General features: G+C 46.9%; 1 protein-coding gene across 6 annotated transcripts in view; it reads right to left on the bottom strand.

Moving 5' to 3' along the window:
- LARGE1 (LARGE xylosyl- and glucuronyltransferase 1) overlaps positions 1 to 27,790 on the bottom strand; it is a 458,303-nt gene that overhangs the window by 26,679 nt on the left and 403,834 nt on the right. For all 6 annotated transcript variants that reach the window (XM_055574698.1, XM_055574701.1, XM_055574705.1 and 3 more), the window contains 2 exons: positions 14,145 to 14,308; positions 3,676 to 3,954 (listed from right to left, as the gene is read on the bottom strand). In XM_055574698.1, coding sequence (XP_055430673.1) covers positions 3,676 to 3,954; positions 14,145 to 14,308 — 443 coding nt within the window. The remainder of the gene's footprint in view (positions 1 to 3,675; positions 3,955 to 14,144; positions 14,309 to 27,790) is intronic.

The raw sequence follows: 27,790 nt of genomic DNA, 5'->3' as shown, positions 1-27,790 counted from the left end.
AGGACATAGGCACAGCAGATCAAGAGGGGGCCAGTACGAGAAACAGGCCAAAGCAGGCAGGACTTCCAGGTACAGACTTTTGCAGAGGAAGTCTTGGGTGGCAACATTTGAAAGAGGTTCCCTGTCTTGCCTTCTAAAGCCCAGCCACCTTTGCAGACAGCTCTTGATTTCAGCTGCAGAATTGCTCTCTGGTCCATCTACCTGACTCTGCTGCTACTTCCGATCCCTTTGCTGGCCTTCATCTCTCACCAGAATGAATGCAGTCGTCCCTTAACTTATCTTCTCTTGCCCTACTGACTGTGATCCTTTCCTGATGCAATGAAAATGATCTTCCTTAAATGGACATCTAGTCATGCCATGCTCTCAGTGTTTTTCCATTGTCCCTCCACCCCTGCTCATAAACTCCTTAGCATATTTTCAGAAGTCCTGCAGGACCCACCCTGGCTTACATTTCTGGCCACATCAGCTCTTGCTGTTCTCCCCATCAGGGCTCTGGCCACCCTGCCTCTCCAGAATGGATCTCTCTCTCTCTCCACCTGGAACATCACCCCTCTCGTGGTGAACTCCAGCTCAGTCTTCAAGCCTTCATTTAGGTTGAACTCAGTAGGACATCCGTCCTATCCTGCCTCCACCCCAGGTCGCTGACAACCCTGGGACAGGACACACCCATCAGGGTACCTAAAGAGTCTGTCTTTAATCAACCGTCATTCCTGTTGGTCTAAAGCTATGGGATTCACAGATCCTATCTGTGTGGGTCACAAATATGGGGGCCCTAAGGTACCTTGTCATGGTTACTCACTAAATGAATGGAGACTCTGGATGGAGGAGAAGAAAAGTCAAGGAAGTCCCACTATCTTTTCACCCTAGATGGGAAGTCACTTCGCTTCTCTGGTCTCTCTTCACATGTGCATGAAAAGAGGCTGGACGAATTGACAGATGAACGGATAAAGAAGTTGTGGTACCTATATACAACAGAATATTACTCAGCCATAAAAAGGGACACATTTGAGTCAGTTCCAGTGAGGTGGATAAACCCAGAGCCTTTAGACAGAGTGAAGTAAGTCAGAAAGAGAAAAACAAATATCGTATATTAATACATATATATGGAATCTAGGAAAATGGTACTGATAAACCTATCTGCAAGGCAGGAATACAGATACAAACAGAGAACAGACATGCAGACACAGTGGGGGAAAAAGAGGGTGGGACGAATTGAGAAAGTAGCATTGAAATATATACATTATCATGTAAAACAGATAGCTGGTGGGAAGCTGCTGTATAACACAGGGAAATTAATGCTGTGCTCTGTGACAACCTAGAGTGGTGGGATGGGGTGGGGAGAAGGTTCAAGAGGGAGGAGACATGAATACTTAAGGCTGCTTCATGTTACTGTATGGCAGAAACCAACACAACATTGTAAAGCAATTATTCTCCAATTAAAAATAATTAAAAAAGCACTGGATAGGAGCAGTTATTCTCGGCTCAGGGTCTTGGCCTGTGAAGAAAGGAATGGGCTTTTAGGGGCAATCCGCAATATTTCAAAATGCACAAGGGAAACCACACATGTTCCTCTGATGTGTCTACAGGCCAACAGAAACTTCAGGTCACTCTGCAGTAAGAAAGTGCTAATTAATGGGCAATTCCAGTTATATCACATTGGGTAAGGTCATGATTAGCAATTATTGACATCTTTGATCAATAAAACACAGGTAGATAAAACACATTCTGAACAGTCTGTTCATGTGTAATGTTTTTCAAATCACGAGGACCATGAGGCAAAATAATAAAACAGTCTTTGGATGGGAGAGCAGAGATCAGACTTTTAAGATGGGGCCAGTTTACCTTTCAACTAGCTGGAAGGCAGTCTCCACAGGTGCTCCTGAACAAGAGCCTCAGAGGGTGCAGGGTGGGCTGTGGCCCAGTCCCAAAGCCTCTCTCTGGCAGGTGGAGCTCAGCTCTCCCCACCAGCACCTGTTCGCTTGCAAACCCTACCCAATGCACCCAGAGTCTGTCACCAACCTGCAAGCAGGTGAGGTCTCAGGATTCACAAGAATCAGGGGCTGAAAGCATGGTCTTGCCACGCGGGGGCGCCCTCACTCCACCCACAGAGATCCCAAGGCCCAGCGGGAACCGGAGGACAGCTCCATTCCTGAAGCCCCTGCAGGGTCGTGGGTTCATGGTGCTCAGTGCCACTGCCCACGTGTTCTGGGAAGACACCTCCCACCCTGCCTGACTGAGGGGTGTTGCCTTGAGGTCACTCATCTGTGATTCTTAACCAAGACAGGCTGGAAGGGACTCCACCTGCTCAGAGGGGAGAAACATCCCAAGATAAGCCTGGATGGAAACTCAATTCAGAAAGTGGACAGAGAACACCGGCTGCCTTCCCCTGCTCTCGAGAGCAGGGTGGGGGTTGGGGGGTGGGGAACGGATGTGCTCACATCAAACACATACTCTGGCTTCAGGACCAAAGGTTTAAAGACTCTTGTGAGAGTTCTTTTAAGACTGTAAGACTGAGAGACAGACAGGTACACATGATGGAGGGAAGTAGAGAGGGCCAGAGTCCAGGCGAGAAAGAATTCTGATCCTGCTCCATTAGGCACAGTCATAAGCCACAGAGCAGCCAGACAAGTATGAAGTGGGCAGGCTGTAGAGCTGGGGTCTGAAAGATGTTGGTTCAAATCCTGAAGCAGCCCACGTGTACCTGAGCAGGTTACCTTGACTTTCTGAGCCTCCCTGTTCACCACAATAACAGGGAGAGTGTAACCACATCTGCCTTTTAAACTTGATGTATGGATCTAGCAGGACAATATATGCAAACCACCCCTCATGGTACCTGGATCAGGAAGGCACTCAGGAACAGAGGTAACTCATGCTGACATGTGACAGGGATAAAGGGTTAAAACAAACTTTGACCAGTTATATGTTGTGACTTCAGTTTGCTTGCTTAGGGACTTTCAGGCTAGGTGGATTCTACAGTCCCTTCCACTTCAGATGGTTTGTTATTCCGTAACAAATGCCACTCCCCACACAGCCATCTATGCCTCTCACAAGCCGAGAGCTTTCTCCAGCTGCTGGACACCTGCCCTCCACGTTGGGAGGGCTGGAAGGGAGTCACAGCTACCAAGGCAGCAGCAATGATCAGTACATGACCCTGGGGTCAGGCCAGCTGCCCTCAGCTCCCACTTTCGTAGGTATGCAGCCCCACATACCATCTCAGTCCCTCAGTCTCCCACTGGGAAAACAAAGATTAATAATGGTACCTGTGGCAAGGATTGCAAGGGGAGGGAATGAAATCCCACTTGTCAGGCATTCAGAACTGTGCCAGGCACTCAGCGAGCACTTCAATACATGTTAGCCAACACTACCACTTTGATTTGTTTTACAGAATAGGCAGTGATCTTACTAGAATGCTTAGATGAAGGCTGTCTGATCCAAAATTAGAAGAGGGATGTTTTCATGAAAGCTATAGACAGAGCATTAGACTGGGAGACAAGAGATGCTTTCTAGACCAAGCTCTGCCTCGAACATTTCATGAGGTAACCTGGGATTTCAAGCCAATAGTCAGGCGGTCAGAGGCCGTATCCCTGGGGTGGATTTAGGTAGTTCCCATCCCCTTCTGTGTTCCAGCTGCCCCATTCAGAGGGGCGTTGGAGCCTGCACCCCGCGCATCCTCACCTGAGGTACTCATAGAGTCCGTACATGGGCAGGAAGTCGATGTCGGACAGGAACATGTAGGGCGTGCCCACGTGCTTCATGGCCACGTTGCGCAGCAGGTTCACAGGGTAGAACTGGCCCTCCTTGTACACGATGTGGTAGGCCACGTTGTGGCGGCCCATGAGCACCTCGGAGCCCTGTGCGTAGCGGAGGAACTGCTGGGCCTCGGCGTCCGACAGGTAGAGTGCCAGGCTGACAGGCCCCTCCCAGTGCTTGCAGATGGCCTCCAGCATCTGGAGCCTGCGAGGAGAAAGGCCACCTGACGCACCTGTGCATGCGCAGGCCGCACCCGCGTAACCAACCATTATCTGTGCATCTGCGCATCTTCCGCCAGCCTGGGACTGGCGCCAAATCCAAACCCCTGCGCTAAGCCTTAATTAAACACTTTGTGATGGGGGCCAATCACCAAATCTCAGTTCCTTTATCTATAAAATGGGCACAAAACACTCACCTTTTGCTTCTAGCCTTTGAATGTTTGCAATCAGACAGGTGACATGGAGTCACATTTCACTATAAGCCTTTTCAGGCTCCTCTTTTCAACAGTGGGTGGGGAAATGTACATGAAATGATGTAAAGATCCCTTTCCAGCTTAAAACTCCCCCACCTCCCCGTCTCGGTCAGGAAAGGTAGACAGCAGTGTTACTACTCTCCTGAAGCAGGGACCAGCATAGGAGGCTTAGCCAAAGGGAGGCCATGAGTTACAAGGAGCATGAAAACAAGCTGTAAAAATAAGAGTAATAATAACCACAATTATTGACTCATTACTATGCACCAGACACTTCCCAAACCCTGTGACCCCCATCTGTCATTTCCCCCATTCTCCTGATGAAGGGATTGAGGCTCCAGGCATCCAGTCAGCTTTAGTTCTTGAGCTTGGACTGTGTGGACAGGTATCTGGACAGGACTTTGAAGACAGTGAAAAGAAAACACTGGCAAAGGGAAGGAAAAAAAAAACAAAATACGTGAATGCTGGAAACAAAAGTGAGCCTGGGGTGATGCTGTCTTCATTTTTCAGAGCCCTTACAGCTCCAGGGCACCTTGCAATTTTGGAAGGCTACCTGGGAGACACTGGGCCATGCAGAGTGGTGGGGTGGGATGGTGGGGGGTGGGGGAATGGAGCACAGATAAAAAACAAAAGGTACTCCCAACCAAGAGGGCTCTGCAAAAATGTTTGGAGAGAGATCTAGAAAAAAAAATATTTTTTCCCCCAGAAGCATTAGAAGTGCCTACTATATAAAATCTATGGTTAAAAAAACAGCAAAAGACTATTTCAATTTTTTTTTTCCCCTACCCAGCAAGAGGTACAGAATCAGAATGCTCACTTTATTTGGACAATTACCAGGAAATAGATTCCATGCTTCTAAACAAAAGAAAATGGGCACACCTATCTTGTGTCAATGGTTTTCCTGATGGACTTTCAGTTTCCTCTCAGTAATTCTGTGAATTGGTATTGCCTGGATTTGCTTCCTCTTTCACTAAGGAGGATTAAGGTATTCATCGGGGTAAAATGCCCTCCATTTCTCATACTTTATAGCACTTGTTAATCAAATTGACCACAGCCAGTTTTGAAAGAGGCACTATATTCTCCACAATGCTTGATTTCACTGAAATTTGTGTTCGGCCTCTGCTACAAGGCCCCTGGTTTCTGCTGGGCTCTGAGAACCTGGGATTTTGAATGATCCCACTTGCATCTCAGTCTCTGTCTGCAAAATGGAAGGACTCAGCAATTGGATGAGAGAGCTGTTTATACAAAGCCTTTGAAATTTGGGGAGTAAAGAGCAAGGATAATTTCTGCATCCATGTGTATGTCAGAACTGCTAGAGGGGATGGGATGCAGGAGGCATGACTGAGTGTGAAGGGAGGACAGCTTTGGCTGTGGACTCTCCCACTGACAAGCTTTTGGACTCTGTGTCTGAGGAGTTTTCTAAGCAGGGAGCAAGCCCTGCCTAATCCAGCTCGTCTTCCCCCCTCAGCAAAGATTTTAGAGTGAGGACAGAGACACAAAATACTTAGGATTTTCGGGAGAAAGGTGCTGGTAATGTGACAAACGTCACATCCACGTGGACTCTACAGGAAACAGCGCCAGAGGTTCCAAAAAACCTCAGTGAGTGAAAACGAGTGATTCCACAACCACTTCCTGTCTCTCTGCCACCGGCTCCGATCTCTCTTGTCCCTTAAAACAAAGCTCTCTGCCAGGATCTGAGCAACAGGCAGACAGACAAACCGAGGTTCATCATAATGATAATAGAGAGAATGTGATCATGATACAATAAATCTCTACCACATACCTGTTGTTTATGGCATGCCAGCCACATTTGGGCTGGTAGCACTTTTAAGACTCACAGTAATGCTCTAAATACAGTGCAGATTCTCATCACTGTGTTACAGGGGAGGATGCTCCAGGAGGTGAAGTGACTTCTTTGAAGTCACAAGGTAGACAGGATGGATCCACACAGCCAGGTCTGACTCCAGTGCCCGGGATCCAGACCACTATTCAACATGAACTGGGTTTGGCTGAGAAAGATGTCCCCATCACCTGTCTCCCCAAACAGGAACCTGGTCTAAGCTTGGCATCAGCTTCCCTTTATTCCCTCCTCCTCCTCTTCCTCCTTGGTCTCTCTTGGGGTCAGAGGTCCCCCATCCTCTTCATTCTTCTCCTGGTTGTTTTCCCCCCAAACACACTTGTTCCCTAAGGTCTATCCCTGTGTAGTTCTTGTTGAGACCGAGTTTTGTGCTGAGTCTTTCTTAGGTAGGAAGATAACGATCTGGCATATCAAGGACCTGGACCAATGGAGAGGGTTTCGAGAGACAAAGATTAATTCTGCAGCTGCAGTATCATCCATTTAGAAAGAATCTCTGAGATTTTCAGTCTGATTACACCATCATGATGATGAAAGGGCTCAGCCTCAGGGAGGGTCTTAACTTGCTGAAGAGCACACAGTGTAGGAGAGGAAATGCTGACACCAGGAGCCATCCTGATGCTCTGTCCCCTGCTCTCCCCTCCCTGTCAGAGCCGGGAAGAGGAGGGCAAAGGCTCAGGAATGCCTAGAGATGTCAGGAAGGCCTTCCGCTTTCAGATGTCTGAAAGAGGCAGGGCTTCCCCAAGGGGGTCCTACTGAGGAAGGGAGCCCCAGATAGTCTGTGGAGGTCTCAGGGAGCAGGCAGGGAGATGGAAGAGTCCAAAATCTAGAAGACTGGGCTTGGAAGGAATTCTAGAATGTCAGTCATTCCAAGCAGCCAGGCAGGTGGCCACTCAGCCTCTGCTGGAATGGGGAACCCACTCCCTACAAGGCAGATGACTCCCATCTGGTACCCTGAGCAAGGCAGGCTGAGGGGTCCAGGGGGTAACTGAGGGTTCTGGGCTCAGGCAGAACTAGGTCTGAACTCTGACCTGTGTCAGTATCTCTGGGCAAGTGACCATAGTTGTTCGTGCTTCCATTTCCGCACATGCATATAGGGGACAATAATACCTTAGTCAATGACAAATTGGCTGTAAACTCTTCCCCTCTATCTACATGCTTCACTATTACCCTCCCCCCTCACTGATTCTGGGCTGGGCATGGGACGTGCTTTGGTCAATGGGACATTAACAAATGACACAAACAGAGAACTTGAAAAGTGGTTGTTTGGTGGGGCTTGCCCAGAGCTGCTCCTGGAACCTTGTGACCGCTGCCCTGTGAACAGCCTTAGTCATGACCATCAAGTGTCTGTCACAGAACTGGATATGCAGCAGGCACTCGGTACCTGGGGGCTTCCCTGGTGGCTTAGTGGTAAAGAATTCGCCTGCAATGGGGGAGCTGCAGGAGATGTGGGTTCGATCCTTGGGTTGGGAAGATCCCCTGGAGGATGGCATGGCAACCCACTCCAGTCTTCTTGCCTGGAGAATTCCATGGACAGAGGAGCCTGGCGGGCTACAGTCCACAGGGTTGCAAAGAGTCGGACACGACTGAAGCGACAGCACACGTCCACACTCGGTACTTGACACCTGTGATTCCTGCCTTTCAAATACACACACCTCCAGCAAATATCTACTGAGCATCTACAACATGCAGGTATTGTGCTGGGCCCCAGAATGAATGAGAAAAACAAGGTTTTCAAATGCACTTCTGGAGATAAGACACAATAAGCAGACCAAGATAAGATCAGAGTGAACTGAGGGATAGAGGGGCCACAGAAGAGGAAACGGGATGAAGAATAAGGGTGAGGGCAAGTGGAAAGGTCAGTGTGAGCCCTGGACAAGGAGAAAGACTGGTCTTGATCTTGAGAAAGCCTGGGAAAAACGTTTTCCAAGAAGAGGGAGGAGCCCTTGGGATACAGAGTTTAGTGTGTTCTCAAGTAAGAAGAAACAGGACCAGCATGGACGGCATATGGACAAGCAAGGGGCAGAAGGAGAGAGGTGTTCGGGGATGGTGAGGGATCAGGTCATACAGGGACATCAAGGTCTTGTGGGCAGCTCTAAGACTATTCTTAAGGAGATAAGAATGCATCAGAGAGTTCTAATGATGTGACCTACTGTATGTATAAAGATCGCCCTGGCTGTCACAAGGTGAAAGGAGTACTTTTCACTCTCTAGAATGATGCTTTCCAAGCTTCCGCAGGCTCAGGGTCACCTGGGAGGCTTATTACAACACAGATTCCTGGGCCCCACTGCAGAGATCCCTGTTGGGCAGATCTGCGGTGAGATCCATGTAGCTGTGCTCTAACAAGGTCCCAAGAGATGCTGTGCTGCGATGGGACCTAAGAATGGGACCCTGTTAGCTCAGTTCATGTTCTCTTTCCCTCACTTGCAGAAAACAAAGAGCAGGCCCATCAGCCACATGAGTCCCTGGAACTGCAGATGGCACTTCAAAGGCTTCATTCAAGAAGCAGGGAAGAGCAAGCGTCTCCTGGCCAGGTAGCAGGGATGCTGTAATCAGGATCCCTCCTGGCCAGCTGCCTCTGTCCTTTCGATCATCCTCCAGAGTGAGTGGCCAGGCAAGGAGCAGCCCTGCCGGGTCCACCACTGCAGCAGGCGACATTCATTCTTTCTGAATGGAATTCTAGAGGGAGCTGAGCACAGGAGCCCGCATGCCGGCTCCCCTAATTCATTGTGGCACTCACGTAGGGCCTACTTCTGACTCAAAGGTTTACAAACATACCCGAAATGTTTCTTCAATTAAAAATCAATCCAAGAGGCACCAGTCAGCCCGCTGCATCGTAATTGGATGCGTGGGATGGAGTGGAAGGAGGCATTTCTGCCGTCTTCATCAGCTTGTGTGCTACTGCTTTATAATTTCTGATTATGTCCCGCTAAGTGTCTCTTGCTTGGGTGTAGAATTCCTTGAGTTCTCTGAGGTATTGTCTGGATGGCAGTACTTGTCACAATGCGTTTGTGGGGATCACATGTCTGCCATGCTGGAGGATGTGTGTGCGTTGAAGGGAAGGCATCTGCGGTTGGTATTTGCAGCTGATGTGAGAGGTGCCTGGCCTGTCTTTAAAGGGGTGGTGAGGGTAGGTGCCAGGTCTCCTGCAGCCCAGGCCAGGAGGATGCTCAGGGCTAGCTGCAGAAGGAGGGGCTCTGTTCTGTCTGTATTTCATTGATAACAAGTATACACATAAGGATGGATTTGGGTTGTTAATAATTTAATTTTTTTCCTTTTTTTTTGGGGGGGGGGGGCACTTAGATGTATGTAGGATCTTAGTTCCCCAACCAGGGATTGAACCAGTGCCCCCTGCAGTGGAAGTGCAGATTCTTCACCACTAGACCACCTCTGAAGTCCTTTCCTTCTAATTGTGAACCCCAGGTTGCAAATGCCATAGTCAGCATAAAGGTAAAAACCATTGAGAGAACTGTGCTAGTGTTTGTGGTACATTTGCTAATCACTGGGCACTTTCCAGTCTCTTACTTTATAAAGCATAGATGGTAACCTATGAGCTTGACGGTATTATTGTCACTTCATAGGTAAGTAGCTGCTGCTGCTGCTGCTAAGTCGCTTCAGTCGTGTCTGACTCTGTGCGACCCCATAGACAGCAGCCCGCCAGGCTTCCCTGTCCCTGGGATTCTCCAGGCAAGAACACTGGAGTGGGTTGCCATTTCCTTCTCCAATGCATGAAAGTGAAAAGTGAAAGTGAAGTCGCTCAGTCGTGTCTGACTCTTAGTGACCCCATGGACTGCAGCCTACCAGGCTCCTCCGTCCATGGGATTTTGCAGGCAAGAGTACTGGAGTGGGGTATAGGTAAGTAGAGTGAGGCTCTAACAGCCTAAATAACTTGTCTAAATTCATATGGTTAGTTTGTAGTGCAACTTGACTTTGAACCCAAGTCTTCCTCTCCTTTATCGCCCTACTTCATTTTCCCTCTCCTAAATACCTACCCTGTGCAGATGCTGTGGTCAGAGTCTCTGGATCCAGCAAGCATTAACTGAACATCATTATGTCCCAGGGCTTTCCCAGAGAGTCTCACATTTTTCTCCTGAGTTCACAGGTGGCCACTGGCTACTGATCTTGATGGAGAATATCTTGGCGATAAACTGAATATACAAATAGAAGGTGTGAATGTGACCAAGGAAAATCAGGATGCTCTGAAAGATGGGAAACTGGAATCGCCTGGAACTCAGTCACCTGGGCAGATCATAGTATCTGAGCTTCATGTGCCTCCTCTGGGGGGACTGAGATATACTTATGCTGCCTGGAGAACAGAAAACCAAGCCTGACCATCGTTCAGCACAAGGATCAAGGATTAGGTTTTGTCTTCATTTTAAATGGCACAGAGAAGAAGGAAAAATAAAACACAAAGAGTGGACTGTTCTGGTGGGAGGCCTGCTGTTGTGCTTGGTGGGAGAGGGCGTGTGCACCCAGGCTGGTGAGGAAGGGTAGGGATGACTTGGGACATGGGTCTAGGTCAGTCCCTCATGCAGCCTCACTGGCAGCCTCGCAGGTTTGAGCTGGAAGGGCTGGCCACCTACCCTGGTTTCCCCAAGCCCTGCCTACCTGGCTGACATCATTTACTCTCTCCTTCCTCACCCTAGCATTTAAGCCCTAACTGTGCATCCCAGCAGGCCTGGTGTCCTCTCCTTCCTTGCAGGGGGCTCCTTCTCTCCCTACAAGCCTTCTATTGTCAGTCCACTCAGCCTCCAGCTCAATGTAGGCAGAACCCCTCTTGGGGGTATTCGCCATTTCTTCCATTCTCTGCCCCAGCCAGGACAGGGGCTCCTCCCATGGGTTCTCATAGCACCTGTCTGTTGTCAAACCTGTTCCCTGCCTGTGGCAGCCTGAATTCTCAGTTGGCCTCAAGACTCTTGCCCCAGCTCCTGGTGTATGGTCCTGGATCACCCCTCCCTTGAGTGTGAGCAGGACCTGGTACTATTCTATACGATAGACTAGTACGGCTGTGATTATGTCACATAACAGACTGGAGAGATTCTCCTACTGGCTTCAAAGAAGCAAGCTGCTCCACACAGCTAAGACCTAAGGGTGACCTCTAGCAGCCCAGAAGGATCCCAACTAACAGCCAGCAAGGAAATGGGGACCTTGGTCCTAGAGTTGAGTTCTGCCAAAATCTGGATGAGCTTAGAAGTGCACCCTGACTCCCAGGTAAGGCTACAGTCCAGTCAACACCTGGAGTTCAGGCCTGAGACCCCAAGCAGAGAACCTGCTAACATGTATCCAGACTTCTGATCCATGACAAGTCAGAAAAGAAAAAAAGTGTGTTTCTAAAGCTGCAAGATCTGTGGTGACTGATTAAACCACAACAGAAAACAAATACATGATCTGAGTCCTGAGTTCACTACATATTCTGTGAGGGTGGGATAGGGTCTTATATATTCCCAGCCCCACAAGAGTCGGCCACAACACAGTAATAGATGCTTACATAGTATCTGCTGAGAGGTCACGTGAATTTTGGGGATGAGAAAACTGGGGTCATGAGAAGGGAAAGACCTTTCCTGAGAGGACTCAGCAGGACAAGGACCTAGCTGGTGCCAGAACCTCTGTACTTGTCCTTTTCGTCCCATTTGGTCTTTGTTGTTACCTGTTATGAAATCACTGTGGACAGTGACAGCAACCATGAAATTAAAAGATGCCTGCTCCTTGGAAAGCCATGACAAACCCAGACAGCATACTAAAAAGCAGAGACATCACTTTGTCGACAAAGGTCTGTATAGTCAAAGCTATGATTTTTCCAGTAGTCATGTACAGATATGAGAGTTGGACCATAAAGAAGGCTGAGCACTGAAGAACTGATGCCTTCAAATTGTGGTGTTGGAGAAGACTCTTGCGAGTCCCTTGGACTGTAAGGAGATCAAACCAGTCAATCTTAAAGGAAATCAACCCTGAATATTCATTGGAAGGACTGATGCTGCAGCTCCAATACTTTGGCCACCTGATGCAAAGAGCCGATTCACTGGAAAAGACCCTGATGCTTGGAAAGACTGAAGTCAAAAGGAGAAAAAGGTGGCAGAGGGTGAAATGGTTAGAGAATACCCCCAACTCAATGGACGTGAGTTTAAGCAAACTGGGAGACAGGGAAGCCCGGTGTGCTGCAATCCATGGGATTGCAAAGAATCGGACACAACTTAGAAACTGAACGATGGCCAGCAAGTTCTGCACAGGTGTTCTGGAGTCTGTGAATCTCCAGGACGCTAGCCATGAAGCGATTTAATTCCATGAGCTGTCATTTGCTAAGAAGCAGTGGGACTCACCGCCTCCACAGCTACTGTCAACACGCATCATTCCCAGATACCTCCGGAGGCCAGGTCCCCCCTCATTCTCTGGGACTCTCAGGCTGCTTACTATCTGTGAACCATTTTGTGCCCCAGTGCTTGTTTCTTCATTTTGCTCATTCTCCAATAACTCGTGACTAATCACAAGTGACATTTATTGAACACTTACTAAGTGTGCCAGGTACTGTCCTCAGCACTTTAAAGGCATGAACTTATTTCCTCCTAAAACCACCCCATGAAATGAAATCCACAGGCATCTCCAAAGTGGCTCAAAGACAGAATGAGGCCATCAAACTCCCTTCCTAACTATGGGAGTCGAGAGGGAATGACATGGAGAAAGCTGGGGCCAGGGCAGCCACTTGCACACCATGTGTCAACTGGAGAGGAAGCTGGCTAGCAGAGGTGGGCAGGAAGCACTCAGGGTGGCCAGAAATAGAAAAACTGCATAACCCTGAAAGGCTTTGAATCCACTCACCTCCTGGCAGCCAGAGATGTTTTCAAAAACATAAACCAAAGCAAAACTCTGTGTAAATGTCTACAATAAATTCCCATCATGTTTAGAATAAAATGCAAATATTTTATGAGTTTCTAGTGTTTATAATCTTAACCTCATGTAGCTTCCATCTCAAGTCCCTCTCAAGTGATGCTTCAGCCACACAGGTCTTCTATCAGGGTATCTGAACGCACAAGGCTCTTCCAACCACAGGGCCTTTGCACTTGCTATTTTATCTGCCTGGAAAACTTTTTCTTTTTTTTGGCAACGCACATGCTTCCCTGGTGGCTCACACAGTAAAGAATCTGCCTGCAATGCAGGAAACCCAGGTTCTATCCCTGGGTTGGGAAGATATCCTGGAGAAGGGAATGGCTACCCACTTCAGTATCCTTGCCTGAAGAATTCCATGGACAGAGGAGCCTGGCAGGCTACAGTCCATGGGGTCACAAAGAGTCAGACATGACTGAGCAACTAATACTTTCACACTCCCCCACTATGCTTGACTCCTTTTCTTATCCTCAAGTCTCTGCAGAAATGTCTCCCTCTTTGAAAGACCTCCCGCTGATCCTACCACCTAAAGAAGGTCCCTCACTTGACACTGTTAATATCGATCACTGTTCCTTCAAAGCACTTATCACAATGTTAGTTATTTGACATAACTATTTACTAGCCCCATATTAGCAATACTGGATGCACATGGCAAACCTAAAATGATGCAAGGTCTTCACAAAGATGCTTACTGAACTAGTTTGCAATGGAGCCGGACCATGAATTTTCTTTTCTAAAGCTCCTTTGGTAATTTGATTTGTCCCCAGTTAAGGCTGAGAATCAGTGCAATAGACTGTAAGCCACATGAGGGTAGGGACCACATCAGTACTTCCTGATAAAGGCTCCAAGAATGATCCCTGCATCAACACATGTATAAGAAAAGAAATAGCAGTTGCTTTCCAACATCAACTGTGGGTCCAGTCCAGGTGTTTCCTTATGATACACCTCCCCTTTTCCTTGAGATAATTTGACTAGAGCTCTATTTTTTAGAATCAGTTCTTCCTCCATCCTCAAAAACAACCAGCATCATCAAAATACAGGAGCCCTTGGTTTTCAGTGCTGGAGAAGGGATAAGACTAGGCCCTATGTTAGCAGGCTTCCATGTTCCAAGCTGGTGGGGCCATTTCTGCCTTCTCCAGGTGAAGGGCAGCTGTGAGGAGACTGTGTGGGCGGCGGGGTCCATCTGCCTACCTGTCCATGGAGAGCTGAGCCACCAGGGTGACGTCTGTGTTGTCTGAAGCGGGCTCATACTCATAGTGCAGGAAGTACAGGTGGGTTCGGTGGACGGTGAACCGCTCTCTCCGGAACTCATAACACAAGTCATCCTCGTCCAGTTCTGAGAGCTGTTTCTGGAGCTGAAAGATAGGAAAGAAGGCATGGGAACAAGAAGGAAATCCCCAAGGGGGTCGGCCTGTTGTGCCCTGTCCTTCCCTGAGTTTCTTATCCACTGGACCTTGTTGATCGGCCAGTCAGAGAAGGACAGGATCCTGTCTTCATTTTCTTTTGCAATATGATCTGATTTCAAAGAGGTGGTGATAGAGGGCAGCTGCCTCATCATCTGAGGAATGAGACCCTCTGAGCTGAGGATGATGCTGGCAGCACTGACAAATGGATAAGCAACCACAAACTCCTTATACAAAACAAAAAACATTTTCCGTGATGACCCAGCACAATTTCAAACAACAGGTGGTAACTGGCAAAGAACAGAGTAATGAAAACCAAATTGAACAGTACCTTTGTGTGACCTGATGCTTTTCTCTCCCTAGAGCTACAGACTTAAAACTCTATACCATGTACTGGAAAGGAAAAGCAATCCCATAAATAAAAAATCTCCTCTAATTTCATCCAAGTTCAATCAGTCTCAGTTCCTGCTCTTCTCTCTTTCTCCTATTCTGGTACTCTGAGATCCTTGACTTCATTAATCTGCCACTAGGACTCCTTCACCTAGCTCTTCTATCCTCCTTCCTAACCAACTAGTGAAAGAGTGAGCTGTCCCACTAACAGGAAAGGAGGAACTTAGCATCCAACATAAACACACGCAGATCTGCAGGTTTCCAGATCTGCTGATACACAGATGTTCGATACACAGTATCCTTCCCAGCAGAGGTGACTATACCTGTTCTACAGGTGAAGAATTGCAAAGAAAAAGCTGGGGAGCTGGGGAGACTCCAGCTTTTTAATGAACTTCGATAGAAAAGTTCATATTCACTGGATATGAAAACTTCGATATCCACTAGAAATCAGACCAGTGGATATGCAGTAGCAGAATGAAAGGGCTGGGAAGAGACAGGAGAGAAGCTCTTTGGGTGATGGGGATGTTTTATGTTGCAATCAGGGTGATGGTTATATGGGAGCACACATTTGTGAAAATACATGTACACTTAGAATGGGGGGATTTAGCATATATGCAAATCGTATTTCAATAAAATTTATTGAAAGAAAACAATAATTTGCCAAAGGTCACATGGTTGCTTCCAATATTTTTTCTGTTACATGAGCCTTGTCCATTATATGATGATACATAGTTGAATATGGATGAAAGTTTACATGGCTAGAGTTATTAAGATTAATAGCTGAATACAATAGAACATTTTTCCAAGAAGGTGTATATATATAAATATTTTTTTTAAATCGCCAAACCAACAGTGTAGTAATCAATAAAAAAATACATTCACTCACTTCTCTATGACCTTCATATGACTTCTATGGCTTCATAGGACTTTCATATGAATTCTATCAGTTAAGACCATTGCCTTGATAGGTTAAACCAGGGGTCCTCAAGCCCTGGACTAGTATTGGTCTGTGGCCTGTTAGGAACCAGGCTGCACAGTGAGGGTAGAGCAGTTGGCAAGCAACCAAGATCAGATCAGATCAGATCAGTTGCTCAGTCGTGTCCGACTCTTTGAGACCCCATGAATCGCAGCATGCCCAGGCCTCCCTGTCCATCACCAACTCCTGGAGTTCACTGAGACTCACTTCCATCGAGTCAGTGATGCCATCCAGCCATCCCATCCTCTGTCATCCCCTTCTCCTCTTGCCCCCAATCCCTACCAGCATCAGAGTCTTTTCCAATGAGTCAACTCTTTGCATGAGGTGCCCAAAGTACTGGAGTTTCAGCTTTAGCATCAGTCCTTAAAAGAAATCCCAGGGCTGATCTCTGTCAGAATGGACTGGTTGGATCTCCTTGCAGTCCAAGGGACTCTCAAGAGTCTTCTCCAACACCACAGTTCAAAAGCATCAGTTCTTCGGTGCTCAGCCTTCTTCACAGTCCAACTCTCACATCCATACATGACCACAGGAAAAACCATAGCCTTGACTAGACGAACCTTTGTTGGCAAAGTAATGTCTCTGCTTTTGAATATGCTATCTAGGTTGGTCATAACTTTCCTTCCAAGGAGTAAGCGTCTTTTAATTTCATGGCTGCAATCACCATCTGCAGTGATTTTGGAGCCCCGAAAAATAAAGTCTGACACTGTTTCCACTGTTTCCCCATCTATTTCCCATGAAGTGATGGGACCGGATGCCATGATCTTCGTTTTCTGAATGTTGAGCTTTAAGCCAACTTTTTCACTCTCCACTTTCACTTTCATCAATAGGCTTTTTAGTTCCTCTTCACTTTCTGCCATAAGGGTGGTGTCATCTGCATATCTGAGGTTATTGATATTTCTCCCGGCAATCTTGATTCCAGCTTGTGTTTATTCCAGAGTTTCTCATGATGTACTCTGCATATAAGTTACATAAACAGGGTGACAATATACAGCCTTGACGAACTCCTTTTCCTATTTGGAACCAGTCTATTGTTCCGTGTCCAGTTCTAACTGTTGCTTCCTGCCCTGCGTACAAATTTCTCAAGAGGCAGATCAGGTGGTCTGGTATTCCCATCTCTTTCAGAATTTTCCACAGTTTATTGTGATCCACACAGTCAAAGGCTTTGGCATAGTCAATAAAGAAGAAGTAGATGTTTTTCTGGAACTCTCTTGCTTTTTCCATGATCCAGAGGATGTTGGCAATTTGATCTCTGGTTCCTCTGCCTTTTCTAAAACCAGCTTGAACATCAGGAAGTTCACGGTTCACATATTGCTGACGCCTGGCTTGGAGAATTTTGAGCATTACTTTACTAGCGTGTGAGATGAGTGCAATTGTGTGGTAGTTTGAGCATCCTTTAGCATTGCCTTTCTTTGGGATTGGAATGAAAACTGACCTTTGCCAGTCCTGTGGCCACTGCCGAGTTTTCCAAATTTGCTGGCATATTGAGTGTAGCACTTTCACAGCATCATCTTTCAGGATTTGGAATAGCTCCACTGGAATTCCATCACCTCCACTAGCTTTGTTTGTAGTGATGCTTTCTAAGGCCCACTTGACTTGACATTCCAGGATGTCTGGCTCTAGGTCAGTGATCACACCATCGTGATTATCTGGGTCGTGAAGATCTTTTTTGTACAGTTCTTCTGTGTATTCTTGCCATCTCTTTTTAATATCTTCTGCTTCTGTTAGGTCCATACCATTTCTGTCCTTTATCGAGCCCAACTTTGCATGAAATGTTCCTTTGGTATCTCTGATTTTCTTGAAGAGATCCCTAGTCTTTCCCATTCTGTTGTTTTCCTCTATTTCTTTGCTTTGATCGCTTTTCATTGATCGCTGAAGAAGGCTTTCTTATCTCTTCTTGCTATTCTTTGGAACTCTGCATTCAGATGTTTATATCTTTCCTTTGCTCCTTTGCTTTTCACTTCTCTTCTTTTCACAGCTATTTGTAAGGCCTCCTCAGACAGCCATTTTGCTTTTTTGCATTTGTTTTCCATGGGGATGGTCTTGATCCCTGTCTCCTGTACAATGTCATGAACCTCAGTCCATAGTTCATCAGGCACTCTATCTATCAGATCTAGGCCCTTAAACCTATTTCTCACTTCCACTGTATAATCATAAGGGATTTGATTTAGGTCATACCTGAATGGTCTAACGGTTTTCCCTACTTTCTTCAATTTAAGTCTGAATTTGGCAATAAGGAATTCATGGTCTGAGCCACAGTCAGCTCCTGGTCTTGTTTTTGCTGACTGTATAGAGCTTCTCCATCTTCGGCTGCAAAGAATATAATCAATCTGATTTCGGTGTTGACCATCTGGTGATGTCCATGTATAGAGTCTTCTCTTGTGTTGTTGGAAGAGGGTGTTTGTTATGACCAGTGCATTCTCTTGGCAAAACTCTATTAGTCTTTGCCCTGCTTCATTCCGTATTCCAAGGCCAAATTTGCCTGTTACTCCAGGTGTTTCTTGACTTCCTACTTTTGCATTCCAGTCCCCTATAATGAAAAGGACATCTTTTTTGGGTGTTAGTTCTAAAAGGTCTTTAGGTCTTCATAGAACCATTAAACTTCAGCTTCTTCAGCGTTACTGGTTGGGGCATAGACTTGGATTACTGTGATATTGAATGGTTTGTCTTGGAAACGAACAGAGATCATTCTGTCATTTTTGAGATTGCATCCAAGTACTGCATTTTGGACTCTTTTGTTGACCATGATGGCCACTCCATTTCTTCTGAGGGATTCCTGCCCGCAGTAGTAGATATAATGGTCATCTGAGTTAAATTCACCCATTCCAGTCCATTTCAGTTCACTGATTCCTAGAATGTCGACATTTACTCTTGCCATCTCTTGTTTGACCACTTCCAATTTGCCTTGATTCATGGACCTGGCATTCCAGGTTCCTATGCAATTTTGCTCTTTACAGCATCGGACCTTGCTTCTATCACCAGTCACATCCACAGCTGGGTATTCTTTTTGCTTTGGCTCCATCCCTTCATTCTTTCTGGAGTTATTTCTCCACTGATCATTAGTAGCATATTGGGCACCTACTGACCAAAGCTTCATTTATATTTACAGCGGCTCCCATCACTCTCCCATCACCTCCAAATGGGACTATCTAGTTGCAGGAAAACAAGCCCAAGGCTCCCACTGATGCTATGGTATGGTGAGCTGTGTAATTGTTTCATTATCTATCACAATATAATACTACTAGAAATAAAGTACACAGTGAATGTAATGTGTGAACCATCCTGAAACCATTGCCCCACCCCTGCTTGGTCCATGGGAAAATTGTCTTCCACAAAACCAGTCCCTGGTGCCAAAAAGGTTGGGAACCGCTGGGTTAAACTATGATATTATTTCTCAAGATGTGTACTCTGACAGCTGACTGCATTAAATGGTCCGATTTCTTCACTTCCCCTTCCCCATATCCTTGCTCATTGTCATGTGGCTCTTGGTGCTGCCTACTACAGAGGCAAAGATTATTGCCCCAATCCTTGAACCTCCTTGGCTGGACTTGTGACTTGGTTTGGCAAACAGAATGGAGGGGAAGCAGTGATGTCCCAACCATGAGGGAACAGGTTCAAGAGGAAGTGCATGCTTCTTGGGAAAGTGCCTGGACTGGCCTGCTGGGAGGTGAGACAGATGGCACAGAGTGGAGTCTCCCCGGCTGCCCATCACGTGAGTGAGCCCGGCCAAGGTCAGCTGCCTCCACGAGCACTTCTCACTGTTCATGCTTCTCTCTGTACACCACTGAGGTTTTACGGGTTTTGAGCACTAGGCGACAGATAGTGTCACTTTCATCACCTGAGTCTGTCCCACACAACACAGGGTTGCTAGCCTCCTGGGCCCCAGCCCAATATATGATCGTAGCATTCTCCAGATGACTGAGTATAACTCCAAATGCTCCCATACATTCCCAAAGGCCACTTGGGTAATCAGTTGTGATCCAGTGATTTTTGAGATATGCTCAGCTATCTTGAACATTTTTAACCTTTAGAAAGGATGCAGTCAGGGATATTCCTCAGCTTCTCAAGACCAATTTGATGTCCTTGCCTATTTGAAAGTTCCCCCTATGCCAACAGGGTAGCTAACTGATATAAGGCTGGAAACTAGAATTCTCCCTCCGCCTAAGGCCCTAGGAGCCAGGTCACCCCTTCTGACTGTAGGATTAAGTTGAGTGTCTCCTGGCCTACAGGACTCCTCCCTGATCCTTGCATGCCCAGCAAGCCTCTAGTGGATATACTCATAGCCACTCATAGCATGTTAAGAAAGGGAACAGTGGCCAATGAAAGTGCTTCTAGAGTCACTTTCTAAGAGTGTCTACCAGCAGTCCTGGGGGATAAGTAGCCTCCATCTAGGAACTGCATGGAACCGATGTGGTTCAGTGGCAGCCGCTTCCCAAGGTCACCCCTAACCATCACAATGCTTAAAGGCTAGGATCTATAACATTGTTGTTTACCAGCCACACAACGGGCTGCGGAGAGACCAGCGGATATGACATCAGACATAGAGTCTGGGACTCTGTACCAACCAGTGCCTTCCCTGAGTTTTAATATTAATTATCAACACGGTGCTTCGCACCTCTGTCCTAACGTGGACTGAGCGCCTCCGGTGTGCCAGGTGCAGTGCTAAATCAGACGCACTGCTTTGTTTTCAGCACAGATCTCTGTTTTACAAAGGAGGAAACTGAAGCCCAGAAAGTGCCTGTCACTTGCCAATTACAGCTAGAGAGCAGAAGTCTGGACTGTGAATCCAGCCCTCGGACCTTTCACACCAAGGACATCTCACGACACAATTACTTCTCTCCTGGGGGATGGATGTGAAGGTCAGATGTGCTGGTGGAAGATACCATGCAGTGTGAACAAAGCAGGCCACAAAAATGCATTTGCAGTATGATCACAACACAGCGAAGAGACAGACCAGGCGGAAACAGACCAAAGGGAATTCACTGCAATGTTAACCAAGCTCTTTTCTGAGTGGAGGATTCACAGATGAATTTTATTGGCCTTGTTATACTTTTTGTACTTAAGTAATTCCCTGCAATTTTCTCAAATGAGCTAATGCGTGTACAAGTGCTTTGTAAACTGTAGAGTGCTACACACACCTCAGAAATATTATGATTGCATTATGTTCCTTTTCAAATTCTAATCTAGAACTGCTCACTGCTGACTGCATGGCTGATGGGATTTCAGGCTGATCCCAAGGAGAAGACTCGAGCAGCTTGAAACCTGTCTCCTTCACATCCAGGTAATATCTCCAGGGAGATGCGGAGCTGGAGGGCAAGGGTGGTGTGGCTTTTGTTAACAGGGTCTGAATGCTACCCCCACTCCACACTCCAGTCATGCGGGGAGCAGGGGGTTTCCCAACCAGCAAGTTGCAGAAACAAAAGACAGATCCCTCCTGAGATAAAATGCATTTGCTAAATTGCTTCTTTGGGCAGCCAGCTGAGGTACAGGGAAATTTGGACTCAAAGGAAAATGGCCTTTAAGCCATTTGCATTTATTTCTTTCCATCCTTAAGGACAGTGGCCTAGACTGACCCCTGAGCTGCCAGAGATGATGGCTGCCATGCCTGCGGACTCTAGAGGGATAGGAACTGTGTCCTGGGGCTCTGGCCTCTGAACTTCTGCTCAAAGTCAGGACAAACTACAAGGAGATATTATGGGGATCAGTGGGCAATGAGGCCTGACTTCTCTGACCCTCATTTGCTATGTGACCTGGAGCAAGTCACTTCTCTCGAGAGCAGGACAAAGACTTTGGGTTGCAAGGATCATGTGCTCACCAGGCCAGGTGAGTGCTGAGAGCGCTGCAGGCACTTCCTCATTAATACTCACATGGGTCAGAGACCACCAGCAGTCCTGTTTTACAGACGAAGATGATCATCATCTGAAAGGTTTGGCCACTTGGTCAAGGTCACAGTAAATGAACAGAGCAGCTGAGATTCACAACTAGCGGTATTTCCTCCAAGTTCTTGTACGTAATAAAGTCACTGCAATGCCTTGTTCATCAACCTCTGGGTCTAATGCTAGATGGTTCAGTGACTGTAGAGTTCTGAATCATGTGTCCCCCTTGGTGACAGAGATCTTTGGTGCTCAGGCTGAGAGAAGTGGCCAAGTTCAGGTCAGTAGAACGTGGGTAGATTCTGGCTACTACAGGCTCCATTTTTAAGACTGTCTCATGCAAAAGCAAGAGCGCCTAGTGGAAGATGCTCCATGGAGGGCAGAGCCACAGGATGGAAGTAGTCTGGACCCTGAACATGGAGAAGAGCCACCTGCCAATTAGGAACACCCACTTGGACTTCCTGTGAGTCATAAACTTCCAGCCTGCCAAGCCCATTTTATAAGTAGTTGTGTTCCCTTAACTGACATGCTTACTTGAACTCTTTGAGTGAGGAAGTGATGAAGACCACAACAGACCAATTCAGAAGTCTCTCAGGCCACCCCTTCTTGTGACACGTGTCCTTCTGATGCCTTAGGCAATGGGGAGAAACATGGGGATAAAATAACACTCAGGAGTGTTGCTTTACACTTTCAGCACCTTTCGCTTTCAGCAGCCTTGATATCCATTTCTTCATCTGTCCCTCCCAGTAAGTGTATGAGACCAGGAGGGCTACCCTCTTGCCCCCAGTTGATGAGGATGAGGAAACTGAGGCACCAGGGATGTGCTCAGAAGAGCTGGGGCCCTAACACATCTCTTGGAACCTCATTCATGGTTCTTCCCCGTGGTTTCCATGAAGCAGTTAAATTTTATTAAACCACATGGACAGGCAGAAAAAGATTACCAGTTCACTGGTTGCCTGCTGTGTGTACTAATGATCAAAGTTCCAGGAACCCAAAACACCGTCTTCCAAGGAAACCAAACCATGGGCCACTTTCATTCTTTCATGGGAAGGGAGAGGCATGGGCTCAGGACCATTCAGTGAAGGTTCAGAGACGTCTGCCCAGCACTGATCGAGGCTCTGAGAAAATAAAGAAGAAAATGGCATGGTCTGCTACCTCCCAGGTATCAGTATTAATGTGAACATCCCACACAATTAATAGGCCCTTATTTTATGCCAAGCCCCATGCTAGGAATGCGGAATGAACCCAAGTGTCTGCATTTAAATTGTTTATACCGTCTGGTTGGGGGAATAAAGAAGCGAATTAGCAACTGTAAAAACTGTGTATTCATAATACAAATAAATGACGGGGAGCTGGGCAGGGAAGGGTGGTGGTGTGCTATGTGCTACACTGACCTAAGCTCCTGACTTATCTTTCTGTATTTAGCCCTCATCAAGCCTACCAGGTAGGAACAGTCCTACCTGATTCCCATTTTACAGATAAGAAAACTGAGGCACAGAGTTTGAGTGGCCTGAAATCCCGTAGGGAGTATTCCTACCATTTTACATGAGGCAATGTTGCTTCAGAGCTTTCCTCTTATGTTTCATGTAAAGAACCAGTTAGGGCAAAAGTAAAAGTAGGCAGAGGACTGTGACAAAGATGTGGGAGAGTCAAGCACTTGGCAGGTTTGGACAGATGATGTTTGGATAGATCAGAGCCTAGGGGTGTGAAGGAGGGGTGTGTGCCCGTAGCCCTGTGAGTCTCTGGACCCTGAGCTCCTTCTTCATCCCCTCTCCTGGCCACCCAGGCAAACACTGGGATGCTTCAGCTCTGAGATTTAACATGCCAAGGAGGGTCACTGGAGGCCAGCCTTGAGCAACCTGTCATGGGACTCTGAGTGCCATCCACTCTGGGTTCCTCTGCCCACTGCGTGATGAAGGAGCTGGTGACACGCGGCTCGCATGTGAGAGCAATGATGCACTCCGGGGTTTCTCTGGGGTTTCTCGGGGATACAGCTGTTTCTACAGAGCCATCTGTTCCCTGGAACTGCCGTGCAGTGATGCTGTAAAGGGTTTGTAGGATCTGTTTATATGTGTCTTATTTTTAACTTCTCATTAAAACATGGTGTTGCCATTTTCTTTCCTTCTTAGTGAGCTCAGCATCTGGGTATGTGACCCTGCAGGCAGCCCATCACCCTTGTAGCACAAGGGCATTGAACTTGGAAGCCCTCATTTCAGCGATGAGGCAGAGATCTCAGAGCAGCTGGACGGGAAGGTGTCCAGAATGAGATTTCTGGTCAACACTAGTAACGAGACCTCCTGCACCCTGCAGCCCTGCTCACACCTTACCCCCCTGAGCCCTCATCCCAGCCTGGGCTCGGTTTGTTTACTGACCATTTTATAAGTGAGAAAACTGAAGCTCATGGGAGGTAAGAGTTACATTTGAAGGTGCAGATCTAGTCCTAGGGCCAGGTTTTCTCATTTTTAAGTACAGGGATCTTTCCAGAGCACCACAAATACTTTAAGACAAGGATTTGTAATAGTTAATTTGTTTGACAAAATTTATCGAGCACATACCAGGCAGTTTTTTACAGGCATAAAGATATACTGATGAATGAAAGATAAACAGCCCCACGATCCCCGAGCTTACGTTCTAGTTGGAGAGATATAACCAAAAAAATAAATAAGTCCAGAATATAATCATTGATTGGTGATAAGAGCTGCAGAGAAAATGAGAAGCAAGAGCTCTGGGAGACGGGGAGCGGGGGTTGGGGAAGGTATGACAACTTTAGATTGGGGAGTGTTTTCAGTCGTTGAAAAATGACCACTCAGCTTGACACCAGTTCCAGAGCTGCTGCCAACCTATCTTCTGAATTCCATTCTCTGAGCCTCCTTTTCCTCCTCTAAAAAGTAATGCTAATAATAACCACCTTGCAGGCTCATAAAAGAGTAAGAAAAATGATACACACTAAAAGCCACTAGGAGAATCACTGAATGACTTGTAGTTCCTCTTATGTTAATTATGTATGTCTTTCTGGGGCTTCCCTGGAGGCTAGGTGGTAAAGAACCTGCCTGCCAAGCAGGAGTTGCAGGTTTGATCCCTGAGTCAGAAAGATCCCCTGGAGAAGGAAAGGGCAACCAGCCCACTACAGTATTCTTGCCTGGGAAATTTTATGAGCAGAGGAGCCTGGCAGGCTACAGTCCACAGGGCTGCAAGAGTCTGATATGACTTCGTGACTAAACAACAACAATATATTTTTTTGGCCATGTCATGTAGCATGCGGAACTTCCCCAAACAGGGATTGAACCCATGTCTTCTGCAGTGGAAGCATGGAGTCTTAACCACTGGACCACCAGGGCAGTCCATCTTCTGTTAATTTTAAATAGGGATCTACATTCACTTGAGAAGCATGGCTTCAAAGTCAGGCAACCTGGTTTCCAATAACGGCCCCACCATGTAGGAGTTGCTTGACTTTGAGCACGTAACTCATCTCTGAGCTTTCTTATCTGTGAAATGTGACTTGTTAATGCCTCCCTCCCTTGATTGTGGTGAAGAAGAAAGTTGCATTTCCTCTTTACTTTCTCTGCAGGAAATCTCTAATTGTCAAAGGCCAGAAGAAACAGAGAAAGCTCTTTGAGCAGCACAGAGAGCTCTTCCAAGGCAGGAGAGAACACAGTGACTAAGGCATAGGGCGTGGATGCCCCAGTAGGCTTCGGCATCTCGTGTTCTCTGGCATGCTGTCTTGGGGAGGATTCTGAGTCTGGGGCTGACCCCAGATGGCTGAGTGAGGTCATCAATTAGTGACGTCTGCTGTGGGTATGGGATAAGACAGTTCTAAGCTGGGGGCTTCCCTAGTGGCTCAGTAGTAAAGAATCTGCCTGCTAATGCAGGAGACACAGGTTTGATCCCCAGTCAGGGAAGATCCCACGTGCCATGGAGCAACTAAGCCTGTGTACAACTATTGAGCCCGTACTCTAGAGCCTGGGAGCCGAAACTACAGAGCCCATGTGCCACAACTACTGAAGCCCGCGTGGCCTAGAGCCTGAGCTCCACAACAAGAAAAGCCATTGCGATGGGAAGCCTGCACACCGCAACTAGAGAGTAGCCCCCACTCAGGGCAACCAGAGGAAAGTCCAAGCAGCAGTGAACCCCCAGCAAAGCCAAAATAAAGACAGAAATGAAAGAAAACTCTGTTTGCTGACACTGTCTATTGACTTACAATTACATATAAATGTGAAAACTCAGTGATGTCCGGTCTTGTTTTTTTTCCCACGCCTTGGATGTTATGTTTCATAATTTAACTTCTAACATGACAGTGGATAATTATTTTACCATTGGACTTTGACCATTGGATTCCCTTTTTTTTTTTTTTGGCTGCTAGAGGAAGGATGCACAGGGTGGTGAGCCCAGAAAGGGCTATTCTGAAGCTGATGAACTGAAAGTGACAGCTGTCAGAATGAAATCTGCAGAATAAACAGCAAACAGTCCGAGGCCGTTTCCTGCCAGGATAAACAGCATCTTCCCTCCTCTGGCCAATTCCTGCCCCTTCAGCCCACTCAGTGCAACCTTAGTCACTGAAAATTGTAAATTGAGTTTGGTACACTTTGGTTACTGAGGAAGGGCATGTACTTCCCATCCAAATTGGAAAGTATAAAATATCTATAACAATATATATTTTAATGGCCTTGCATTTAAAAAGGTGAGTTTCTTTTATCTGGAAAAAAATCCCTGAGGTGGAGCAAGGCACTCTTGATGATAAAAGCAGCCTGCTATAAATACAGTGCCTGGGGGAGAGCTACATGTTTCTGGATAACACATTGTATGGAAGCGACACTATCTGCCCCACTGTTGGGGACCACAGGGGGTGTCCTTATTTTTCACTGCTCCAAAGGACAGCACTCAGATTAATGGATTATTTCCAGAAGCGGGGATTTCAACTCAACATGAGGAAGAATGGGTTAGCATCTGGAGCCTTCTAACAGTGCAGTAAGCTGTTGGAGATGGTGGGCTCCCTGTCTTTGGGAAGATTCCAGCAGAAGCCAGATGCGAGCCTGTTAGGGATGCTGTAGAAGGATTTTTGCATGGATTAGGGGGTGGAGAATATCCATGATTATCCAGCTGTGTTCTGAGGAGTCCCAGGGTTTCTTGGCTATGCTTGAGGGGCTGGGTTGCTGAGGAAAGGGGAGAGAAATGCTAATATATAAAATTCTAGCCTCCATTGCAACTTCAGTCAAATTATAGTAACTAAGGCCAAGTGAATGCTTATTGCATTACACAGATTAATTTACTGGTTCCAGGAAGAGATGCCCAGACAAACTACGGGACAGGAGTGACTGTGTCCCATTAGCTGTGTCATTCTACACCACATGAGGAGCCCGAGCTCTTCCAAACAATATCATCTTGCTTTGTACCTCAGAGGCTGGAAGATGGGGTCTGCTGCTTACTGAAGGGTTGAATCCCCAACTTCCTGAATTTATGCTCCTTCCCTCCTACTTCTCCTTTTTCCTTTCTCTTTCCCTCTTTCTGGCACCGAGACCAACCAAATGGCCTCTTCCTTCCTACCCAAATTCTCTTAATTGCAGGGAAATCTACCTGGGATTGTTTGAACCAGAGCAAATGTGACAGTCCCCGCCCATGCTTTATACACAGAGATATAGGTTCAACTCTCTACTAGGTCTTCCTAGAAAAAAAAAATCTTAAAGATCCCAAACCCATTTGTATAACAACAGATTATGATCAGGCAGGTGGTTTGTAAAAAACCCCATCTCAATGAATATTGTGTTCTGGGTGCTAAGCCCTATTTTTGGTGATTTAACATAAATTATCTGTGAGACACTATGACAAAGGCATCACTGCCTGCAGTTACTTATCAGATGATGAACCCGAGGCTTAGAGCATCCATGTAACCTCTCCAAGGTTCCTGTGTCTATTGAATGAGCAGCCTGGAATGACCAGGAAGCTTATCATCATCACCTTCTCCATGAAGGAACAATAATGACACAAAATGAACTTGCGCAGTGCCCTGTGTGCTCATGCTGGCTTTGCTAGAGGCAGAATGCCATGCTCCTGTTCACCTCTGGTCCCTACTGACCATGCTGTTCCCTCCACACCTTCTCACTCCTCCTTATTCATCCCTTGAATCCCACCTCTTCCAGGAAGTCTTCCCTGACGCACCTTCTCTCCTCTTCTTGTGCGCTCTCAAAGCACCACACCGTCCAG

Source organism: Bubalus kerabau, chromosome 1, assembly GCF_029407905.1.
Source record: "Bubalus kerabau isolate K-KA32 ecotype Philippines breed swamp buffalo chromosome 1, PCC_UOA_SB_1v2, whole genome shotgun sequence".
In the NCBI taxonomy this organism is placed as follows: Eukaryota; Metazoa; Chordata; class Mammalia; order Artiodactyla; family Bovidae; genus Bubalus; species Bubalus kerabau.
Note: the sequence above shows the minus strand (reverse complement) of the source record. Positions and strands in the feature narration are given on the sequence as shown.